The sequence below is a fragment of the Hyperolius riggenbachi genome, chromosome 3 (genome assembly GCF_040937935.1).
Source record: "Hyperolius riggenbachi isolate aHypRig1 chromosome 3, aHypRig1.pri, whole genome shotgun sequence".
Taxonomy (NCBI): Eukaryota; Metazoa; Chordata; class Amphibia; order Anura; family Hyperoliidae; genus Hyperolius; species Hyperolius riggenbachi.
This window is the reverse complement of record NC_090648.1, coordinates 126,924,552-126,944,186: the sequence shown is the minus strand read 5'-3', so window position 1 is coordinate 126,944,186 and position 19,635 is coordinate 126,924,552. Positions and strand designations below refer to the sequence as shown.

The following is a 19,635-nucleotide window of genomic DNA, read 5'->3' as shown; positions in this document are numbered from 1 at the left end:
TTTATAGTTGGAATTTCTTATCACCTGGGGCCCGCTCGGGGACGTTTTGTGGGAGCTGGAGGGGTGGCAGCATGAGGGGAAAGCCTTGGCCACAGTCGGCGGGGAGAGGGGAAGTTCCCCCCCTCTCCCTCACCTCGGGGCACTCCCCTCTGTGCTCCCCTCCAGCTAAAGTTATAGTGTGGCTGGGCAGCGGCGGGCAGATACATACCTTCCTTGCGTTCCACCACCTAGTCTTTGCTCTGGCATCTGCCGTCACTTCCGGGAGTGACGTCACTTCCGGAAGTGACGTCAGACGCCAGAGTGAAGATTATGCGGTGGAACGCACGGAAGGTATGTATCTGCCCGCCGCTGCCCAGTCACACTATAACTTTAGCTGGAGGGGAGCACAGAGGGGAGAGCCCCGAGGTGAGGGAGAGGGGGGGAACTTCCCCTCTCCCCGCCGACTGTGGCCAAGGCTTTCCCCTCATGCTGCCACCCCTCCAGCCCCCACAAAATGGCCCCGAGCGGGCCCCAGGTAGAGGGGGGGGGGCCGCTCTGAAATTTTGCAGGGGTGCCCGTTGGGGCCTAGTTACACCCCTGCCTGTCACATGTCAGTTCGAGTATCCTTTAAAAGTTTTTTTTTATTTTTGGAACATGAAATTGATTTAGGTGGGAAAATACATTGCAAATTTGCTGATGATAGCATATTTGATGGCAGTACACTTCTTTCTGTCTAAAAATGCATTTTCCAGTCTGAAGTGCAAAATCATCAATTTCCTCAAAAACTACATGATCTTTTTGAAAATTATTTTTTAACATAGTCCCATGATTGGGTCCAACATATGTAGCAAATTTGGCAATTAACCACAAAATTTGTTACCATAGACCAGTGCTGTCTATCTGGCAGCCCACCAAAACCAGTGCACCAATCACGTTTTAGTATTCTGAATTAGACAGAATTAAATACCACATTAGCTATTCTGAAGTGCATTTTCTGATTTATTTTCTGTTTAATGAAGTGAACAACATACCGTATGTGAAAACCCATGATGGAAGCACTTCAGAATATATTGATATCAAATAATTATTGCCTTGCTTTAGAACAGTTTTGATACTTTTTGAAAGCAGTCAGACAAGTCCTGGATTGTGTGTAGCGGGGTTGATGTGGTGGAAGACTACCGTGGATCTTAGAAGATGAATGAACTGTTGTGAGACAATCATTCATGTACATGGTTTAGTGAAGATTTCTGCTGGAAGGCCCAGTAATCTCTTACATGAGGTTGACCTTGCCTTGTGGCTAAGCTGTGGGTCATATGAGGTAGCTTGTGAGATGTTTTTTTGAAGACATTCTGTTGTGCTCACTATAACATTGTGATTTGGCATTACTGACATGCTCTAACGGTTCATGGGGTGTGTTTCACTGTTTTAATGATAAGTCCACTTAAACAGCTGGTTGTAGACATTGTGGGTTGAAGGGTTCTTTTAACATTCATCAGAGGCAGGATGACTGATAGTACGATGTTCCCTTTAACCATAGCTGAGCCTTTGTGCTTTAGGTGTCAGCTTCAGTTTCTTGTCCTTGGGTACAAGTGGTTTCCAAACAGCAATCCTGCCACAAATAAAAGGTTTTTGATGCTCTAGGCATACTGTACATGGTTTGCTTCTTCTTGCAGCTCAACTACTTTTCCTCTTTAATCATACATTTTGTCCATAACCTTTGATACATTATAGAGCCTTGCTGTTTTCTGTCCAATGCACCCACGGTTCATCCACTAGCTGTTTACCTTCTTTTTCTGTTGAAATTTCACACATCAGAAGTACTGAACAACACCTGTATTCTTAATTGTGCAGTTGATTGACAACCACTATAAAATTAATCACATTTTCATAGGTGTTTGTTATTGCTTCAGCTAAATTTAACCTCTTATTCACATTGTTTCCATTTTTAGTCCATTCTAAAGGTCCTACGGCACAGTAGTTACAATCATGAGTGCATTGTGGGTACGGGTGGAACATTTCCAGGTCCGTTTTGATTCGATTTTCAGTTTATAAATACAGTACGCCATTTATCAAAGACAAACTTAAATATAAAATCACCTACTACTAGAAAATGTAAGGAAATATACTTAATAAACTAAAAAAAAAATATATAAAAGAAATTCTACTAAGCAAAAATATATATCTTTGATTGCTTCGACAGAAAACAAAAAATTAGAAAAATGTGCTTTGGTTTTCATTCCTGCCATGTTTTCAGTGCATCTCCTTGTCTATTGCTTGTGAGGCTTCAGGTATTGCAGCATGTTTCCGCTGACTGCTTGTGTGGTTCCTTCTCCGAGACTCAGAGGGCTTCCTTATTTTCATCTTATCAAGTTCCTTAAGTTCATCTCCTGTTAGGACAATACGAGGAGGTTGTCATTCTCTGCCCATGGACAGAACATGCTATGGCTAACTAGGGAACACTGTAAAGAACACATTCATCCTATAGTCATTTTTTCTATTTTGAATGGAATGGGCAGGTTGTGAATGATCTCCCACCAGGTCCAGGGCCCATATTCAATCAACTTTTTTCCTGAGTTTTCTTCTTGGTGATTTTTTTCACACCTTGTCAACATAATGGCCCATATGCAATTCACTTTTTCTCATGTGTTTTCTCCTAGTTGAGATTGTCACATCTTGTTATAAAATGCCCTTTAAAGTACTAGATACCAAAAAATAATTGTAATATTTTTTCACCAACTTTTAGGTATTTTTTCAATTCTTAAATGCTTAAACGTTATTTTAAAGAGAATATGAAAATTATCTTCCTGGAGATAACTCAGTAGAAAAAGTGAATTGCATATGGGCCAATGCCTTTTAAACCACCAGCAAAACAGAAAAAAACTCAAAATAATTTTGACAGTACCTTTTCACTTACTTTTTTGTAGTTTTTCCATTGCAGAGTGCTGAAAAGTTATTTTAAAAAATATATTCAAAAATTATCCCCTAGGAGAAAACTCTGGAGAAAAAGTTAATTGCATATGGGCCCAGGGTTTATCAAAGTTGACATGTCTCCATCCTAGCACAGCTATGGAAGAATGAGGTAACGTCTCAGTTAATGCTGTCTTATAAGTTAATGCTGTCAATGTCTTGGGCTGTACCTATAACTAATATCGGAGAGGGCCCGTTTCCACTTGTGTGGTGGGAATCGCCACGGGAAAAATTTTCATGCGGATTCGAATTTCGCATGCGGTTGTATTCGAATTTTCATGCGAATTCGCATACGATTTCGCATGGATGACTATGTATGTGAATTTAACCATGGCAGTGCCTGTGTGCTTTTCCATTGTTTCTATGCGAAATCGTATGTAAATTCGCATGAAAATTCGAATACAACCGCATGCGAAATTCCTATTGAATACATTGTATGCGAATCGAATAGCGGTATGCGAATTCTGATGGCTCTGCCGTGCAGATTTTTTCTGCACAGAAAAACGCTCAGAAATCCTGACAAGTGGAAACAGTCTCATCCACTTGTATTGTCTATGCCAATCTGCATGCAGGAAACGCATGCAGATTTGCTCTAGTGGAAACGGGCCCTCACACTTTATCAATAAAATAACTTTTAGGTTGGTTGCACACTTAATGTTAGTGGGGTGAGGGAGCGCAAGCACCCCTTGGCAACACAGAAATCAGCCTACATATGACCTTGTGCCACAGTGCGGCAACAGCGTCATATGCATAGTACCGCCCCCTGGATAGTGAAGCACTCCCTGCTGAGCAGGAAGTACTTCACTGAGATTCCTGTCGGTGTGCACATACGTGCTGCTTCACACCGCTCTCCTGTCATGCTGGATAATCCGTGTGGTAGGCACAAATCATGTGGCAATGTGCTGCAGCCTTTGCGTTGGCATTTTGACCATTTGGATACTTCCGGTGCACACGGTGCAATGATGCAGTGCGAAGGGGCCTTAAATCCACAAATGATGTGCCGCTTGGGGCCAAAAAACCATAGAGACTCCCCTGTCGGTGGGGGAATGAAGCCTGCACTTTGGGACAGAACACTGATTTTTTGCTTTAGCCTTCCCAGGATTATGATGATTTCCAGATTTAGGGTCTAAAAGCCATGCAATTTTTTTTCACAACCTTTTAAACCTTAAAAACAAGAAAAAAACATACCACAGAGAGATCTGCAGCAGCTCCTGCATATAACTCACCCAGGCGCGGGATTACCGCTCTGAGCTGCGGATTTCCGTCCCGATCCAGACTCTGGGTTACTGCTAAGGAGGTTAAACAGTGGTCATGAACCTATACTTACCTTATTGGGAGTATGTACCCTATAGGGACAGTGTACCTCTTTCCAGTACACAAGGTAAAACGTTTTGTTTTTCCATTAGAAAATTTGTTTTGCTAGAGTTCTGATTCTGAAGATGCTACTTATTTCCTATCTACCTGCATGAGGAACCAGCCGTCAGGTGGAAACTGACTTTGCTAAGCTCCAGCTCTTTCAAGCCAAGCAAGTGAAATAATAAAATCTGGAACTTGTATTTAACCTCTGCCCTTTGCAAGCCTCTGCCAGGTACCACAATAAAGGTGCCCATACATCACTTGAGGTCCGATCAACAGGTGCCGTAACATGGCCGCCCAATCGATCTTTCTATCAATTTCTGTTCAAAGTCAGTTGAAAGGATCAATCAGACATGTTTGCAAGTGCTCGATCGGGTGCGCTGCCATAACGGTGTTCAGAAATGCAATAACCGACCCGACCGACCCCCAGTTGGTGACCCACCAAGTGTAAAATGTCCCCCATGCTTGTGCAGTGTACAAATCTCACCTATCCGCCATCGCGAATCCTGGCCTCCTCTGGTGTCTGCTGCCACCACGAGTGCCTGTACCATGTGACACCGAACAGAGGAAGAGGCCCGGAGTCACGCCAGCGGACAGGTGAGACTTTACTGAGCATGGGCACCGGAGGGGACACTTGTACACTTGGGGGAGTGGCCAGGCAGCTGACGTCGCTAGACCAATTTCTGATAGATTTCATGCTGAGATTCGATTTAATCAGAGATCTACACATATACATCAAGTGATGGATGGGCACCTTAACAGTCAGACAAACAGATCAAGCTTGGCTGATTGTTGAAGAAGCAGAGGTAGGCATTGCAGATGCTTTTGCAGATGTTAGACTGTCATCAGAAACAATACATTTCCATGGACACCCCTCACACTCTGTCATCTGAAACAATACATTTCCATTTCACCCTCTGCACACTCACATGCACAATCATTTTCACAGATTCACAGACTGGGTCAAAATTACTTCAATATTGCACTAAAGCCCCTCTAAAGTGAAAAAGATGTACTATGAAGTCAATGCTATGAATATCTTCCCTGTGCTTTTGTCAAAAGTAAATCTTAAAAATGTCAGATTTTTTTTTTAAGTGTACCAGTTGTGAGGCTCTGGCTCATACTGTACCACCTATCATGGGTGTACTTAGTGAGTGGTCTTAGCAAATCTTATAACTATCACTGGAGGAAGCTTGGCTAAAGAAGCACTGTCACAAAAAAAAATAAAAAATGTAAAATAAACATAAAAACATAAAAAAATGTCCATTTCTCAAACAGTAAAATGCACTAGAAATTGTGTTTTTTCCTATGTCACTGTCACTCACAGCATGTAGTAAAAAGCTGATAGAGCTGACAGGAATTGGACTAGTCCATCTACTCTTGAGTGATTATCAGTATCAGTTACCAAAGCACTGCCCGGGAAAGATCTGTACAGACTTGCCAGCCAGCTTTCCTACTTGTCTGCCACTATTCTGGCTGTTGGACTGAGTGATTGATGTTCAGTGAGTGCCTTTGGAAATAAAGCAATCCCTGAGAAATCCTCATAAGGAGGTTGAGAAGTTCATCTTTGTCAGACTTGGCAGATTTTTACTACCTACTGTAAGTGACAGAGACATAGGAAAACAAGTAATTTACAGTGCATTTACTCTGGCATAATGGTATTTAAAGTTTCAGTTAACCAACAAAAGGGATATTTTTTTTAATTCAAAGCACTTTATATAGATATAAAATGCATACACTTCTTTTCATTCTTGACTTTAGATGGGCTTTAACTCTCTGCAAAATTCAGTACTTCAAATCCTTCACTATTAACTCTCTATAAAAGATGAATACTGTGCTGTACCTAATGCAGAATATAAAAGCCTGGCCTACTGCATCAAGTCCCTAAACTAATAACCCTGCAAATGACAAAGCAAGTGGACGTCTTGTGCGTCATACCTCGTTGGAAATATTTCTAGGTGCTCTTAAAGGACTACTATAGGGGGAAAAAGAGTTGAACTTACCCGAGGCTTCTAATGGTCCCCCACAGACATCCTGTGCCCACGCAGCCACTCACTGATGCTCCGCCTCTGGTTCACTTCCGGAATTTGCGACTTTATATTTGGAATACCACTGTGCCTGCGCGGCCATGCCCTCGCTCCCACTGATGGCACCAGGAGTGTATTGTACAGGCCAAGTACGGTCTGCGACTGCACAGTATGCTCCTAGTGACATCAGCGGGAGCGAGTACAAGGCTGCGCAGGCAAAGTGGTTTTCCGACTTTAAAGTAGGAAATTGCAGAAGTGAACCGGAGGCGGGGCGAAGCATCTGTGAGTGGCTGCGCAGGCACAGGATGTCTGCGGGGACCATTAGAAGCCCCGGGTAAGTTCCACTCTTTTACCCCCCTACAGTAGTCCTTTACCTTTTGCAATGGGAGTGCACTTAACAAACACCTGATCCAGTTTCTGGGAATAATTAATACTTTAATTCATACTACAAGCAGGCTAGAACAGAGACGTAGATAGGGTTTTCAGGGTCTGGTAAAAAATGACACCTGCTTCTGGACAAAATGAGTGTGGCCATGCATCAGAATGTGGTTGTGGTCATGGGCAGAGTCAAATGTACAAATGCTGTTTAGATAGCCAGATGTGCCCCTTCCCCCCCATTAGACCGCTATATGTGCCCCCTTCCCCTGCCAGATGTGCCCCCCCCCCTTTATATAGCTAGATGTGCCCCCTATAGAAAGCCAAATGCGCCCCTGTTAACGCTTTTGCACTCCTCTGCAGAGGGAGGGAGAGAAGCAGAGGCACTTCTTGCTGCCAGCGAGCCACCTCTCATGCATGTGGGGGTGCAGCAGTCATGCTGATTCCCCTTACCGTGCTATGCCCAGGGACATAAGTCCCTCTTTGCCCCCCCATAGCTACGCCTCTGAGTTAGAAGTGAAGCATGGGTAGGGAAAGCAGCTCTGAAAAGCCAGGCCACATGGCGTCTCACAAACATAACTGGTTGTATTTCCTTAGGGACATTAACTAGGACGTATTGACAGAGGTGCTAAAGAGGTGTCAACCAGTCAAATAATCCATTTCCTTTCAACCTTTTACACATTCATATGCATAATGACATTTACATACAGGCACAGAAGCCCATCTATAACTAATGCATTCTTTCTTTGCTCAATACAGGAAGTGTAGCAATCACAAGAGCTCTGTAAAAACAAGGGCGGTACAGGAAGAGCAACAGAATCCCGGCACCAGCCAGTAAAGTCAAAAAACGTCACCTTTATTTCATCCTCAAATATCCAGACAAAAGGCAAAATCAATGCACTAACATGAATGAACATATATATATATTTCGTGATTTCGTAGCAGGGTTACCTGTGAAACAGCCTGTCAGGCCACACACTATGCAACCTTTGTCTGGATATTTGAGGATGAAATAAAGGTGATGTTTTTTTACTTTACTGGCTGGTGTCCGGATTCTGTTGCTCTTCCTGTACCACGAGTGACTCTAATTGATCTAGAGGCACAGCCACGCACCACTACCCCCAAAGAACTGTCCAGTTATCTAGCGCCAATCTAATTCCTTTCAATATACTATGGTAGTAAAGACAAGGGCTCTTTGTTGCAGATATTACATAAATAAAGCAATTTGGAATACTACTGTGTATTCCGGCGTATAAGACGACCCGGCGTATAAGACGACCCCCCAACTTTTCCAGTTAAAAGAAAGAGTTTGGCATGTACTCGCCGTATAAGACTACTCCTCTTCACAACATGCCTCCTCTGTCCTACTGGCCCACCCTGTATACACCCTTTGCATATTACTGGGTGCTGCAGTCATCCAGGGGAGGGAAAAGAGTTCAGGCTGTGTCATTTTAGAATTGGGTGTCAGGTGCGGGGTGTCAGTATTTGTACCAGACAGACCTTACCGGGTGCAGCAGCCTTGAAAGGTCCGCTCTTGTCCTGGGTCCTTCTATGTCCTCCACTGTCCCCCTGCATCATTCATGTCCGTGTCCCGCTTTTGAACATTCAAAGCTGCAATACAGTAGCATCTTGCGAACAGCCGCTCGTGTGGGTAACAGGGCAGCTTCCTGATTCCGGGTCACCTGACTGGTGACATGTGCGCTCCACAATTCAGTGTCTTCCTCTTCCTACGCACATGTCACCAGTCAGGTGACCCGGAATCAGGAAGCTGCCCTGTTACCCACGCGAGCGGCTGCTAACAAGATGCTACTGTATTGCAGCTTTGAATGTTCAAACACGGGACACGGACATGAATGATGCAGGGGGACAGTGGAGGACATAGAAGGACCCAGGTCATGAGCGGACCTTTCCACCAAGGGTGCTGCAACCGGTAAGCTCTGCCTGGCACAAATACTGACACCCCGCACCTGACACCCGGCGTATAAGACGACCCCCCACTTTGCAGAAGATTTTTAGGGTTCAAAAAGTCGTCTTATACGCCGGAATATACGGTAATTGCTTTCTAAAAATTGCCTTAGATGTGTGTTGTCTTGGTTCATTCTGTAAAAGATTAAGAGCCCTAATGCATGCGCATAATGGGACTTGCAGTGTTATGACTGGTAGAGGAATAGTAATTGGCCTTAACCTATTTTGGTTCCTGGACGTAGTTTCTACGTCCAGGAACCATGCGCGCTACCGCGCGCCCCCGCGGCCGATCGTGCGCGTGCACGCGTACTCCCGGCCGCGGATTCGGTAGCCAAGGAATCAATGTATCGGGCTACGGAGCCCGATCATTGATTCCTCTCCCCCGCTGAAAAAGCGACAGCTTCTCTCGGAAGCTGAGCTTTTTCTGGCCGTCTTCTTCCTGATGCGTCACTCTAAGCGCGTGCTACGCTTAGAGTGACGTCATGTAAACAAACTCATGGCCGCCATCTTGTGGCCAAAAAGTAATACTACACCTGAAAAAAACAAACAAACAGAATTAACACACACTTACATTATAAATCTATTGTTTACCTCCCACCCTCCCAAAAGTACCCAAATAAAATGTTTAGTATAAAAAAAAAAAACATTACAATAAAAAAAAAAAAAACACATGTAAATATTTACCTAAGGGTCTAAACTTTTTAAATATCAATGTAAAGATGAAATATTTCTATATTGTTTTTATTTTAAACTTGTAAATAGTGATAGATGCAAAATGGAAAAAATGCACCTTTATTTCCAAATAAAATATTGTCGCCATACATTGTGATAGGGACATAATTTTAACGGTGTAATAACCGGGACATATGGACAAATACAATACGCGAGTTTTAATTATGGAGGCATGTATTATTTTAAAACTATAATGGCTGAAAACTGAGAAATAATGAATTGTTCCATTTTTTTCTTATTCTTCCTGTTAAAATGCATTTACAGTAAAGTGGCTCTTAGCAAAATGTACCCCCCAAAGAAAGCCTAATTGGTGGCGGAAAAAACAAGATATAGATCAGTGCATTGTGATAAGTAGTGATAAAATTATAGGCTAATGAATGGGAGGTGAACATTTCTCACGTGAAAACGACGGAACCTGAATGGGTTAAGAGACTATAACTTTGATGCGGCACAAGTAACTATAATATCAGTGTTTTTATTTTAGTGTACTGCATACATGACTGGGTAGTGTAATGGTTAAGGGTTCTGCCTCTGACACAGGAGACCTGAGTTCACATCCTGTTCAGTAAGCCAGCACCTATTCAGTAAGGAGTTCTTGGGCAAAACTCCCTAACACTGCTACTGTCTACTGAGTGCACCCTCATGGCTGCAGCTCTGGCGCTTTGAGTCCGCCAGGAGAAAAGCCCAATAAAAATGTTATTTTTCTTGTATTGTGCAGAGTTAATGCAGTAGCTAAATAGTAGCCAGACTGAGCAATGACTAGTAGAAGTAACCACATGTAAAAATAGTGTAGATTTTGTTTCAAAATGAAAGTCATATAATCTAAGACTGCTGACTCTTGGCTGGACCTGTCATAACGGGTTAACATGGGTTTTATATGTATATGACATTTTATATTATTTATACACTGAACAACAAAGCTAGGCATTCAGTAGAAGGTCACAAGCCTCAGTAGCAAATGCCTGGTACAGATGTTTAGAGGTAGTAAAACATACCAATCCTGATCCAATGAGGGGCTACCTGTCAGGGACTGAGCTATAACCATGCATGCTTTGTCAGACTATTGTGAATAGTTATTGCCACAGAGGGAAGACAAAAGGTGAGGAGACATCCTGACACCTGATGGTGGAGGTGTAAAGAGAGAACAACAAAGGTTCAAGAACTGAGCCATTGGGAACACCAGCAAGAAAAGTAGGAGAGGAAGCATTACCACTGACAAATATTTGGAACCAGCAATTTGATAAATAGTAAGCAGAACAAGAGAGGACATTGGCCTCAATTCACTAAGATCATGCTGGAGATAATAAGGCAAGAGAAAACTTACACACAGTGAAAGTTATCTTATCTCTTCATTCCTTAAGTTACCTCCTCTGTAGTTAATTTACCTCCTCTGTAGTTATTTTCACACAGAGTTAATTAACAGCCTGTCTTTAACTCTGGAGTTATTTTAAGGATTGAAGAGTTAACTTAAAGACAGAAGAGTTAACTTTAGGTTTGCCTGAGGTAAAATGTTTCCTGAATACGACATGCCTCATCACCATGGTGACCACTCTAGAAACGTTATTAAAGGCAGGAGATAAGCTTAGTGAATTGAGGCCAATGTCCCTTAAAGAGGAACTCCAGTGAAAATAATGTAATAAAAAAAGTGCTTCATTTTTACAATAATTATGTATACATGATTTAGTCAGTGTTTGCTCATTGTAAAATCTTTCCTCTCCCAGATTCACATTCTGACATGTATTACATGGTGACATTTTTACTGTGGGCAGGTTATGTAACTGTTTCTAGCTGTTCTGGCCTTGCAGACAGCTATAAACAGCCATTTCCTGTCTGTGAACATTGTTACATTGTGGCAGTTTGCCCAGAGTACCGTACGGTACCAGAGCCTCTTGTGGGAGGGGTTTCAGCACAAAATCAGTCATACAGCGCCCCCTGATGGTCTGTTTGTGAAAATCATTATATTTCTCATGTAAAAGGGGGTATCAGCTACTGATTGGGATAAAGTTAAATTCTTGGTCGGAGTTTCTCTTTAAGGTGGCCACTAATGATCCAATTCACTGAACAATTGCTTATTTCCAGCCCGGGCCACCTATGAGGCAGGGTGAGGCAGGTTCCTCATGTGGCCAAAGTGTTTTTGTGCATGTGGGGGGGGGGGGGGGGGTAGTAGCCAAGAAGGGGGAGCAGCGGGCACAGCGGTGGGGAGGGGGTCAGACACCCCCTCTTTCCCCTGGGGCTTCCCCATCCACACTCCCCCTCTAGCTAATTGCGCAACATTACTGGCATATGTCAGGAAGCAGCAAGCAGGGAAAGCAATGACTCACCTGCTGCCGTTCCACCATTCTCATCACTTCCTGCAATGCCACCCACTGTACTTCTGCAGTACAGTGGATGGTATTGCAGAAAGTGAGGCGGCGGTGGAACGCAAGCAGGTGAGTCATTGCTGTCCCTGCTTGCTGCTTCCTGACATATTCCGGTAATGCTGCGCAATTAGCTGGAGGGGGAGCGTGGATGGGGGAAGCCCCAGGTAAGGGAGGGGCTCCCCTTTCCTGGCTGCTACCCCCTCCAGGCTACCTATACTGGGGGCAATAATACTACGGGGAGAGGGGGAATCCTCACAAGTTTGCCTCAGGTGGCAAAAGGTCAACAACCAGCCTTAGTTATTTCTGATCATGTGTATGGAAATGATTGTTCGAGACCGCTAACAGACAAATATCGCCTAACCAATCTGATCAGATTGACGGGATCTATAGGATTGGTTAGGATATTTTTGTTGGTTAGTGGTCCCGAACAATCGTTTCTGATTGATCATACGAATCAACAGAAACTAACGATCGTTCGGTGAATTGGATCATTAGTGGCCACCTTAAAACCAACAAATCATAGAGTTTACATTAGGAGGGGGTTATTGGCAGAATGGCAGTGTCAAAAGCAGAGGAAAGATCAAAAAGGAGGAGATCAACGTTGCCTTCTGATTTGGCTCCAGTAGTGTAGCTAAGGAGCTACGGGCCTCAGTGCAAGTTTTAAGGTGCCCATACATCTACCAACGTATGATGGGCAGATCAACCAAGAGACAGATCTCTCTCTGATCGAATCTTAACAGAGAGAGATCTTTTAGGTGCCCGTACACTGCAGGTTAATGCCAAATTTATTTCCGCATGAAATCTCTTGGGAATCGGTCTCCGCCGCATGGTCGCTGTCCTCCAAATGTTAATGTACCGCCTGGTGCCCGTGTATTCAAATCTCACCTGTTCCAGCGGCCGTGAGTGTCTAGCTGCTCCTGCTTCCCCATTGTTCCCGTGTATATCATGTGGCATGTGTGGGACATCACACGCGTGCCAGGTGCTATACTTGGCAACCACATGGGGCACGAATGGGGAGCAGTGGACGAGATCGGGAGAAGCTGAATATTCGCAGCACCTGTAACTGGTGAGATTTGAGTTAGATGGTTTGGTATTATTGGAAAGAGAATGGCGGGAGAGGGGGAAAGAGCGAGGCTGGGAGAGTTGGACTTGGCTTGGGAGATGTCACCAGTAAGCTGCAGGAAACAGAGAAAGTACAGAAATAGAAGCAAAGATAGCAGGGAGGTGAAGGAGAAGGCAGGTGAGGCATTAAACTGGGGTTGGAATGGAGGGTGTATACCATAAGCAAACAGACTGACAATAGAAGCGGGTGATATTTAAGGGAGATAGAGCTGCATTGGCGCAACAAAAGCTGGGAGGAAATAAGAGTTGATTCTTTATTTAAATTAATTGCAAGAACTTTGCCAACTGGCCCCTGCTTGAGTTTGCTCCCACCAGGAATGCTCTCTATATATACTGTATATCACCCTAATGACACTGCATGGGACAGCAAAAGCAGGAACATTCAAGATTTCAGAGGGACAGCACCAGATCAGGGGTTCGGCACAAGGAGGAAGACAGAGTTTGGAGAACAAAAAGGCTTGAGCCTTAATGCTGATTCAGTGGAGATCATACAATGAGACAGTGGAGGTAGGTATAGGATAGATTTCAGAGGGACACAGCCACATTAGGTTGCAGTAATATACTTTTATTCCAGTTCAGGGGAGATCATACAATAAGATAATGGAAGCAGGAAAAGACTAGATCTCATAGGAACTTTGTTTTATGGCTGCGCGGGTCTGCAATTTTTTATTTTGAGAATTGGACCTGGCTCATCAAATTGAAAAAGAAACCAATGTGCCTCCTCGCAATATCTACAAAACATCTCACTGGAGGACAGCCAGATTAATAAGGTGTAGTACAAGAATGCAGGCAGAGCGTGAAAAACTGGAAGGAGCAGGGTTAATTTCAGTTCAGGGGGAGATGATACCTGAAAGGAGATGAGAAGACAGAAGGTGAGTCCTGATCAAGAGTGGGAGAGAAGAAAGTGGGTTCAGCTTGGGCACAGGAAAGGGTCACAGCGGCGTAACTCAGAAATCAACAGTTATCTCACAACTTCATCCTTTGATTGCATGTCTTTACTCAAGACCTACTCTAGGATGACCCCTTTATCATCAGATGATTTTCTTGACACATCACTTTTTTGTCCAGGCAAACCTTAAACTGGTTTTTGTTCCACGGTTTTGACATTTTTGACACTTTAGCTTTGTCGTTTTGATACAGCAGTAACTTTTTAATTATCTATGCCATCTTAGTGACACATGCCTTGTTTTTTTCAGTACAATCTAGGCTTTCTTTAAGTAATATTTTTCCCCCAAAATTATTTTGTTTTATAGTCAATTAACGGGGAAAAATTAGGCGTAAATGCAGAAAACAAACAATTTTTCACTTTTCCCCCTTCCTAATTTTCACATCACACGTCCCATAGTTATAAAACATTTACAAATAAATTATGTGGCCCTTCCCGATTAAAATGATACCCCATATGCCCCATTTTACATCTAGCTGAGCACGTGGCGGACCGTTATCCCCAGTCTGCGCAGTGCTATACAGATGCATCGCTACGCAATGGCAGACAGTTACATCTGTAGAGCATTGGGGCCTGAAACGTTCGCCCTAGCGATTGCATCTGATCGCTACTGGCGGCAGTCATTAAACGTTTATAAACAGGTTTAGGAATTGTAGGGGTTAATAATAGGTTACTAGACTAGGTTTGGGTTAAAAATTCATGGGGAGTTTAAAAAAAATAGTTTTTATTTTATTGGGACTATGTCACTTTAAATTATTTTTTTTTTACTTTTTACAACTTTTTTCCCCTCTAACTTTATTGAATGATTGTTGCTAGCTAATAGCAACAATCATTCACTTGACCATTCATGTGACTGTGCACGAGCATGAGCGGTCACGTGCACGCGCGGCAGCGGCAGACAGCAAGAATAAATGCATTGATTCTACATCCTAGAACACACAGGGGGGCTAATTAGGACGTAGAATCTACATCCTAAAACTTTAATCAGTTAAATGGCGAGATTCAGCAATAATGTCTGCATGTTTTCTAAGAATTGGGTTTGAGGGGGTCAGGATGCAATATTGAAGGGAGGGTTTAGCGAAAGAAGAAACCCAGAGAAGAGTTGTGAAGTTAGATTTTGTTCACTGTACATTTTTGGTGTGTTTTTGTCTCCATTCGATATAACTGAATGAGTTCTGCAAACTGAGCACAAAAACACACAGCCAAAGTGATGCTTTCAGGAGCAGAGCCTAGCGGTTAGGGCCTGGTCCTAACAATCCCATAATGCTTAAAGCGGACCTGAACTCAGAAGTTCCTCTCTGCTCTTAAAGATAAGCAACAGCATAATAGCCTTTAAAGAAAAACATTTCTTTGTTTAAGGCGGATACAAATTCTGCAATAAATATGCAGTGTTTCTACTTCCTGCTTTCACAGAAGCCGACATATTGTTAACATACTGTACTTTAAATTAGCCTCTCTGCCATGGCAGTCAGCTGACACAGCTGGGAGATCAAATTACAACTTGTGATTAGTCACAGATGAGGGGGAATTAGACAGGCTAAATATATACAGGGTGCATTTCTCTGTTTTCCTTCTGTCCTGTGCAAGAGTCCATGTCCACTTTAATACTAACATCCGTCTTTCATGACTTCTAATATTAGACCTATCTATTGGGATAGAGCACCCCAATAACAGTTATTGCCATACTCTGTGCCAAGCTTCACCGCAGTCTATTGAACTGATTTGCATGGGCCTACCTTAGAAAGTTGGTCCTTGCATTTACATGGGGGTAGAGGGATGGGGTTGAATGTAAAAGTGGTACTTCGTGCCCAGCATGGTGCCTGTTGTAATATATCAGTTTGATATATTCTTTATTGCAGATGCATTTACGTTAAAGTCTATGCAAATGAACGGGGGATGACAAATAAGCGAAAAATGCTTGGAGACATGCAGAAGAACAAGGATTCTAATCGTACACATAAAACCCATGCTTTTTCCTGGAGACAAGTCCTCTTTAACAATCAGGTGTTGAACAGTTGTGTTAAATGCATTGTCAGTCTGTATTAGAGATTTGCTGGTTCCCTGCATATCGCACTGTGAGCAGAGATTATGAAGATTGTTACTTGACAGTATATTGTGACAGTAGGTATAAATTCCACCTCTTGTGGGATCTCTGCACCCACTAGCTTCCTGCTGTCAAATAGAGCAGCAGTTTAATGAATTCACCGCAGCAGTCACTCTAAAAGTCTTAACTGCCTGGAAAGCATAGTTATGCTGAAAGCCCATCCAAGTCAATTCACACACATCAATCCATCCATACACCCATCCATACATAGAGTACCTACAGAAATCCAGACATACATTTGTATATGATAGCTGATGCACTGGGTATTGTTTTGTAAATTCATTTTTGGAAAGAAGGCATTTTGAATCTGCAAATAGCGGTAAATTGTTATGTTTACTGCGGTTCAACTGCAGGAATGCCAAAAGGGTAAATGCTAAGCTAATGCCATGTGTATAATTTATAGCTGATATAGGCCCAGTGCACACCAAAACCGCTAGCAGATCCGCAATACGCTAGCGGTTTTGGGAGCTGATTTCAGAGCGATTCTAGGTATGTTTAGAGAGGTTTTCTAAACATACCTAGCGGTTTTGCGTGCGTTTTTGTGTAGCAGATTACACATATTGTTACAGTAAAAGCTGTTACTGAACAGCTACTGTAACCAAAATGCCTGGCAAACCGCTCTGAACTAGCGTTTTTCAGAGCGGTTTGCGTTTTTCCTATACTTTACATTGAGGATGAAACGCTTCCGAAAACCGCAAACGCGCAGCAGGAGGCGCGTTTGCGGCTTGGCAAAAAACGCAAACCGCTGGTGTGCACCATCCCATTGCAATACATTAGACAAGCGTTTTTAGAGGCGGATGCGGCCGGCGGATCGCTCCTAAAACCGCTCGGTGTGCACTGGGCCATAGTCTCACTCATTTTGCCCAATCTGTATTGTAACACATTTTACAGGAAAATCCTGGCACTCTGTTTAAAACCTCAGCAGACCCAGAAATTAGAGACCCGAGCATACAGTCATGGCTCTTGCACTATACCTATACAAGCTTACTCACAAATGATTTACATTATTTTACTTTTTTTTAGCTTTATCTGATAATGGCCCATATGCAATTCCCTTTTTCTCCTGAGTTTTCTCCTAGGTGATATTTTTAAATTTGTCAATAAAATGCATTTTAAGCCATCAGAAAGTAAGAAAATGCTCAAAATATTTTTGATAGACCTTTTTCATTTACATTGTGGTACTTTTTTTAGTTAAAAATACTGGAAAGTTATTTTAATTTGAAGATGAAAAATTATCTCCTAGGAGAAAACTCAGGTGAAAAAATGAATTGTATATGGCCCAATAATATCTCTGTGCAATTACCTTTTCTCCTGAGTTTTCTCCTAGGCGATATTTTTAAACTTGCCAATGAAATGCCTTTTAAGCCACCCGAAAAGCAAGCAAATATTCAAAATAATTTTGTCAGTACTTTTTCACCAATTTTCATTCAATATTCATTTACATTTTGGTACTTTTTTAGTTGAAAAGTGCCGAAAAGTTATTTTAAATAGAAGATGCAAATGTATCTCCTAGGAGAAAACTCGGGAGAAAAAAGTGAATTGCATATGGGCCTTAGACCCATATGTAATTAACCTTTTATCCTGAGATATCTCCCAGGTGATATTTTCACACCTGGGCCCATATGCAATTCACTTTTCTCCTAGGAGATATTTTTCAACTTGTCAATGAAATACATGTTAAACCACCAGCAAGCAAGAAAATACTCAAAAATAAAATTGACAGTACTTTTTCAACTATGTTTTGGTAGCTTTTCAATTGCAGAATGATGAAAAGTTACTTCAAATAGAAGATGAAAAATTATGTCCTAGGAGAAAACTCAGGAGAAAAAGTGAATCGCATATGGGCCCTGGTCAATAAAATTGCTTTTGAACAACCAGCAAGGCAGAAAACACTCAAAATAATTTTGAGGGTACTTTTTTCCATCTACCTTTTGGTAGTTTTTTTAAACTACAAAGTGGTGAAAAGTTATCTTAAAGAGAAGTTGAAAAATAATCCCCTAGGAGAAAACTCAGGAGAAGAAATTCATTGCATGTGGGCCATAATATGTTCCGAGTTGTGACAGCTGCTGCCCTGTTAAATACTTGACTGAACCCTAGCATAAGAGCACAAAGTCACATGGTCCAGAGGCAGGAAGCCTCCTAGACCTAGGAAGATCCTCCTAGAATGCAGCTGCTCATTCAGCTTTGTTCTACTGCCCTTGCAGGGACCTTTCTCACGCATGCTCAATATATGTTCATGGTAGTGATGGGTCGTTTGCGAACGAGCTGGCTCTAAGAGCCGATTCTTTGACTCGAATCAGAGGAGCCAATGCCTCAGCCACTCTACACAGCTCTGCTCTGCTCTGAAATAAAGGGCGCTGAGGCATGCCGAGAGATGTAGTCCTCCTCCTGTAGCTTGTAGGGGTGTATGGGGCGGAGCAGAGCAGCAGCAGGAGGGATTGCCCCACTCAGAGAAGCAGCCTGGAGTTGTCATGGAGACAGGGTGGGGCTTTTCTTCCGTATCTGAGTGGCATTTAATGATATTAAATGAAGAGCCGTTTGAGAGCCATACGAGCCGGCTCTTTAATGGGAGCCGCGCCAGAAGAGCCGATGCTCTTAAAAGAGCCAGAATTCCCATCACTAGTTCAGGGCACACCTGCCAAACAAAGCAAGAGCTCTGCACCTTCCTTTTTAGCCCATTATTGGAATATAATTGCTGTAATAATGCAAGGTATTGTTGTAGTGGCATATTACTGTATACACTGTAGTCATAGCTTCTTTTCTGAAGCTCAGATCTTATTTAGGTTCTATATTTACAGACTCAGTAAAAGTCAGGTAATTATGACTTGAAGACTTAAAGGGGTATTCCAATTTAGACACTAATCCCTTCCAGAAAGCAGAAAGTGGCATGCTTCCAGGTCTGGCCTTATTGCAGAACACAAGTATAATGCATTACATACCCTGCATTCTTAGAGTCCAATGCTAATTAATGCTAGTTAATGAATATGAATCTGGTTCTATATTGTGGACCATGACTTTAAAGTTCATGCTTATTATTATCATTACTGTATATTGTTCAGCTTTTTCTTACCAACATGGCAAGAAGTACATTCAAGATCAATATTAACTCAGTTGCCTTTGGCTTTATGGTAATTCCTCCATTATATAAAAACAAATAAAAATCTTTCCTTTCTTGCTATTATTTCATTTGCTTTGACAGGAGATACCCGTATAACTATATGCAGCGTTTACTTGTCTTCTTGATGTGATACTTGGTTTTATTGCTGTCGGCTGATGTGTATTCGTATAATTTTGTATGTAGGGGATATTCAAACCATTTCTGTCAACCCTGTTTTTCATTATGCATTACCTAAGCCAGTGAAATCAATGTATATATATTAAAATTAATGTTTATGTACATGAATAGTGATTATTAAGCATTACTGCTTTGGTGTGGTTGTGCACAGCAGCATGATGATGTCACTTCCTGAACCTCTGTAACACATTGCTAGATAATTGTTGTTACATCTGATTATTTGGGATTGTTCTTGCCAAAAATCTAGCATCAGCTGTCCTGTGATGCGGTTTTGTGATATGACATGAGGTATCGCTAAAAGACAAATAACAGACAAGCACTATTGCCTCGCACTGTTCTTCCTATTGAGATGGTACTACGTTTGGGATAATGGTGGTATTTTAATGAAATCAGCTGGAATTCTGTGT

At 42.4% G+C, this 19,635-nt stretch overlaps 1 protein-coding gene across 2 annotated transcripts in view; it reads right to left on the bottom strand.

Moving 5' to 3' along the window:
* Nucleotides 1-1,015: 1,015 nt before the first annotated feature.
* Nucleotides 1,016-19,635, bottom strand: part of TACR1 (tachykinin receptor 1) — a 317,380-nt gene continuing 298,760 nt past the window's right edge. Inside the window, exon 6 of one of the 2 annotated variants that reach the window (XM_068274903.1) lies at nt 1,016-2,366. In XM_068274903.1, the coding sequence (XP_068131004.1) occupies nt 2,230-2,366 (137 nt within the window). In that variant the 3' untranslated portion in view covers nt 1,016-2,229. Of the gene's footprint in view, nt 2,367-13,468; nt 13,731-19,635 lie in introns of those variants that run through there. The other variant, XM_068274904.1, reaches the window with a different exon arrangement.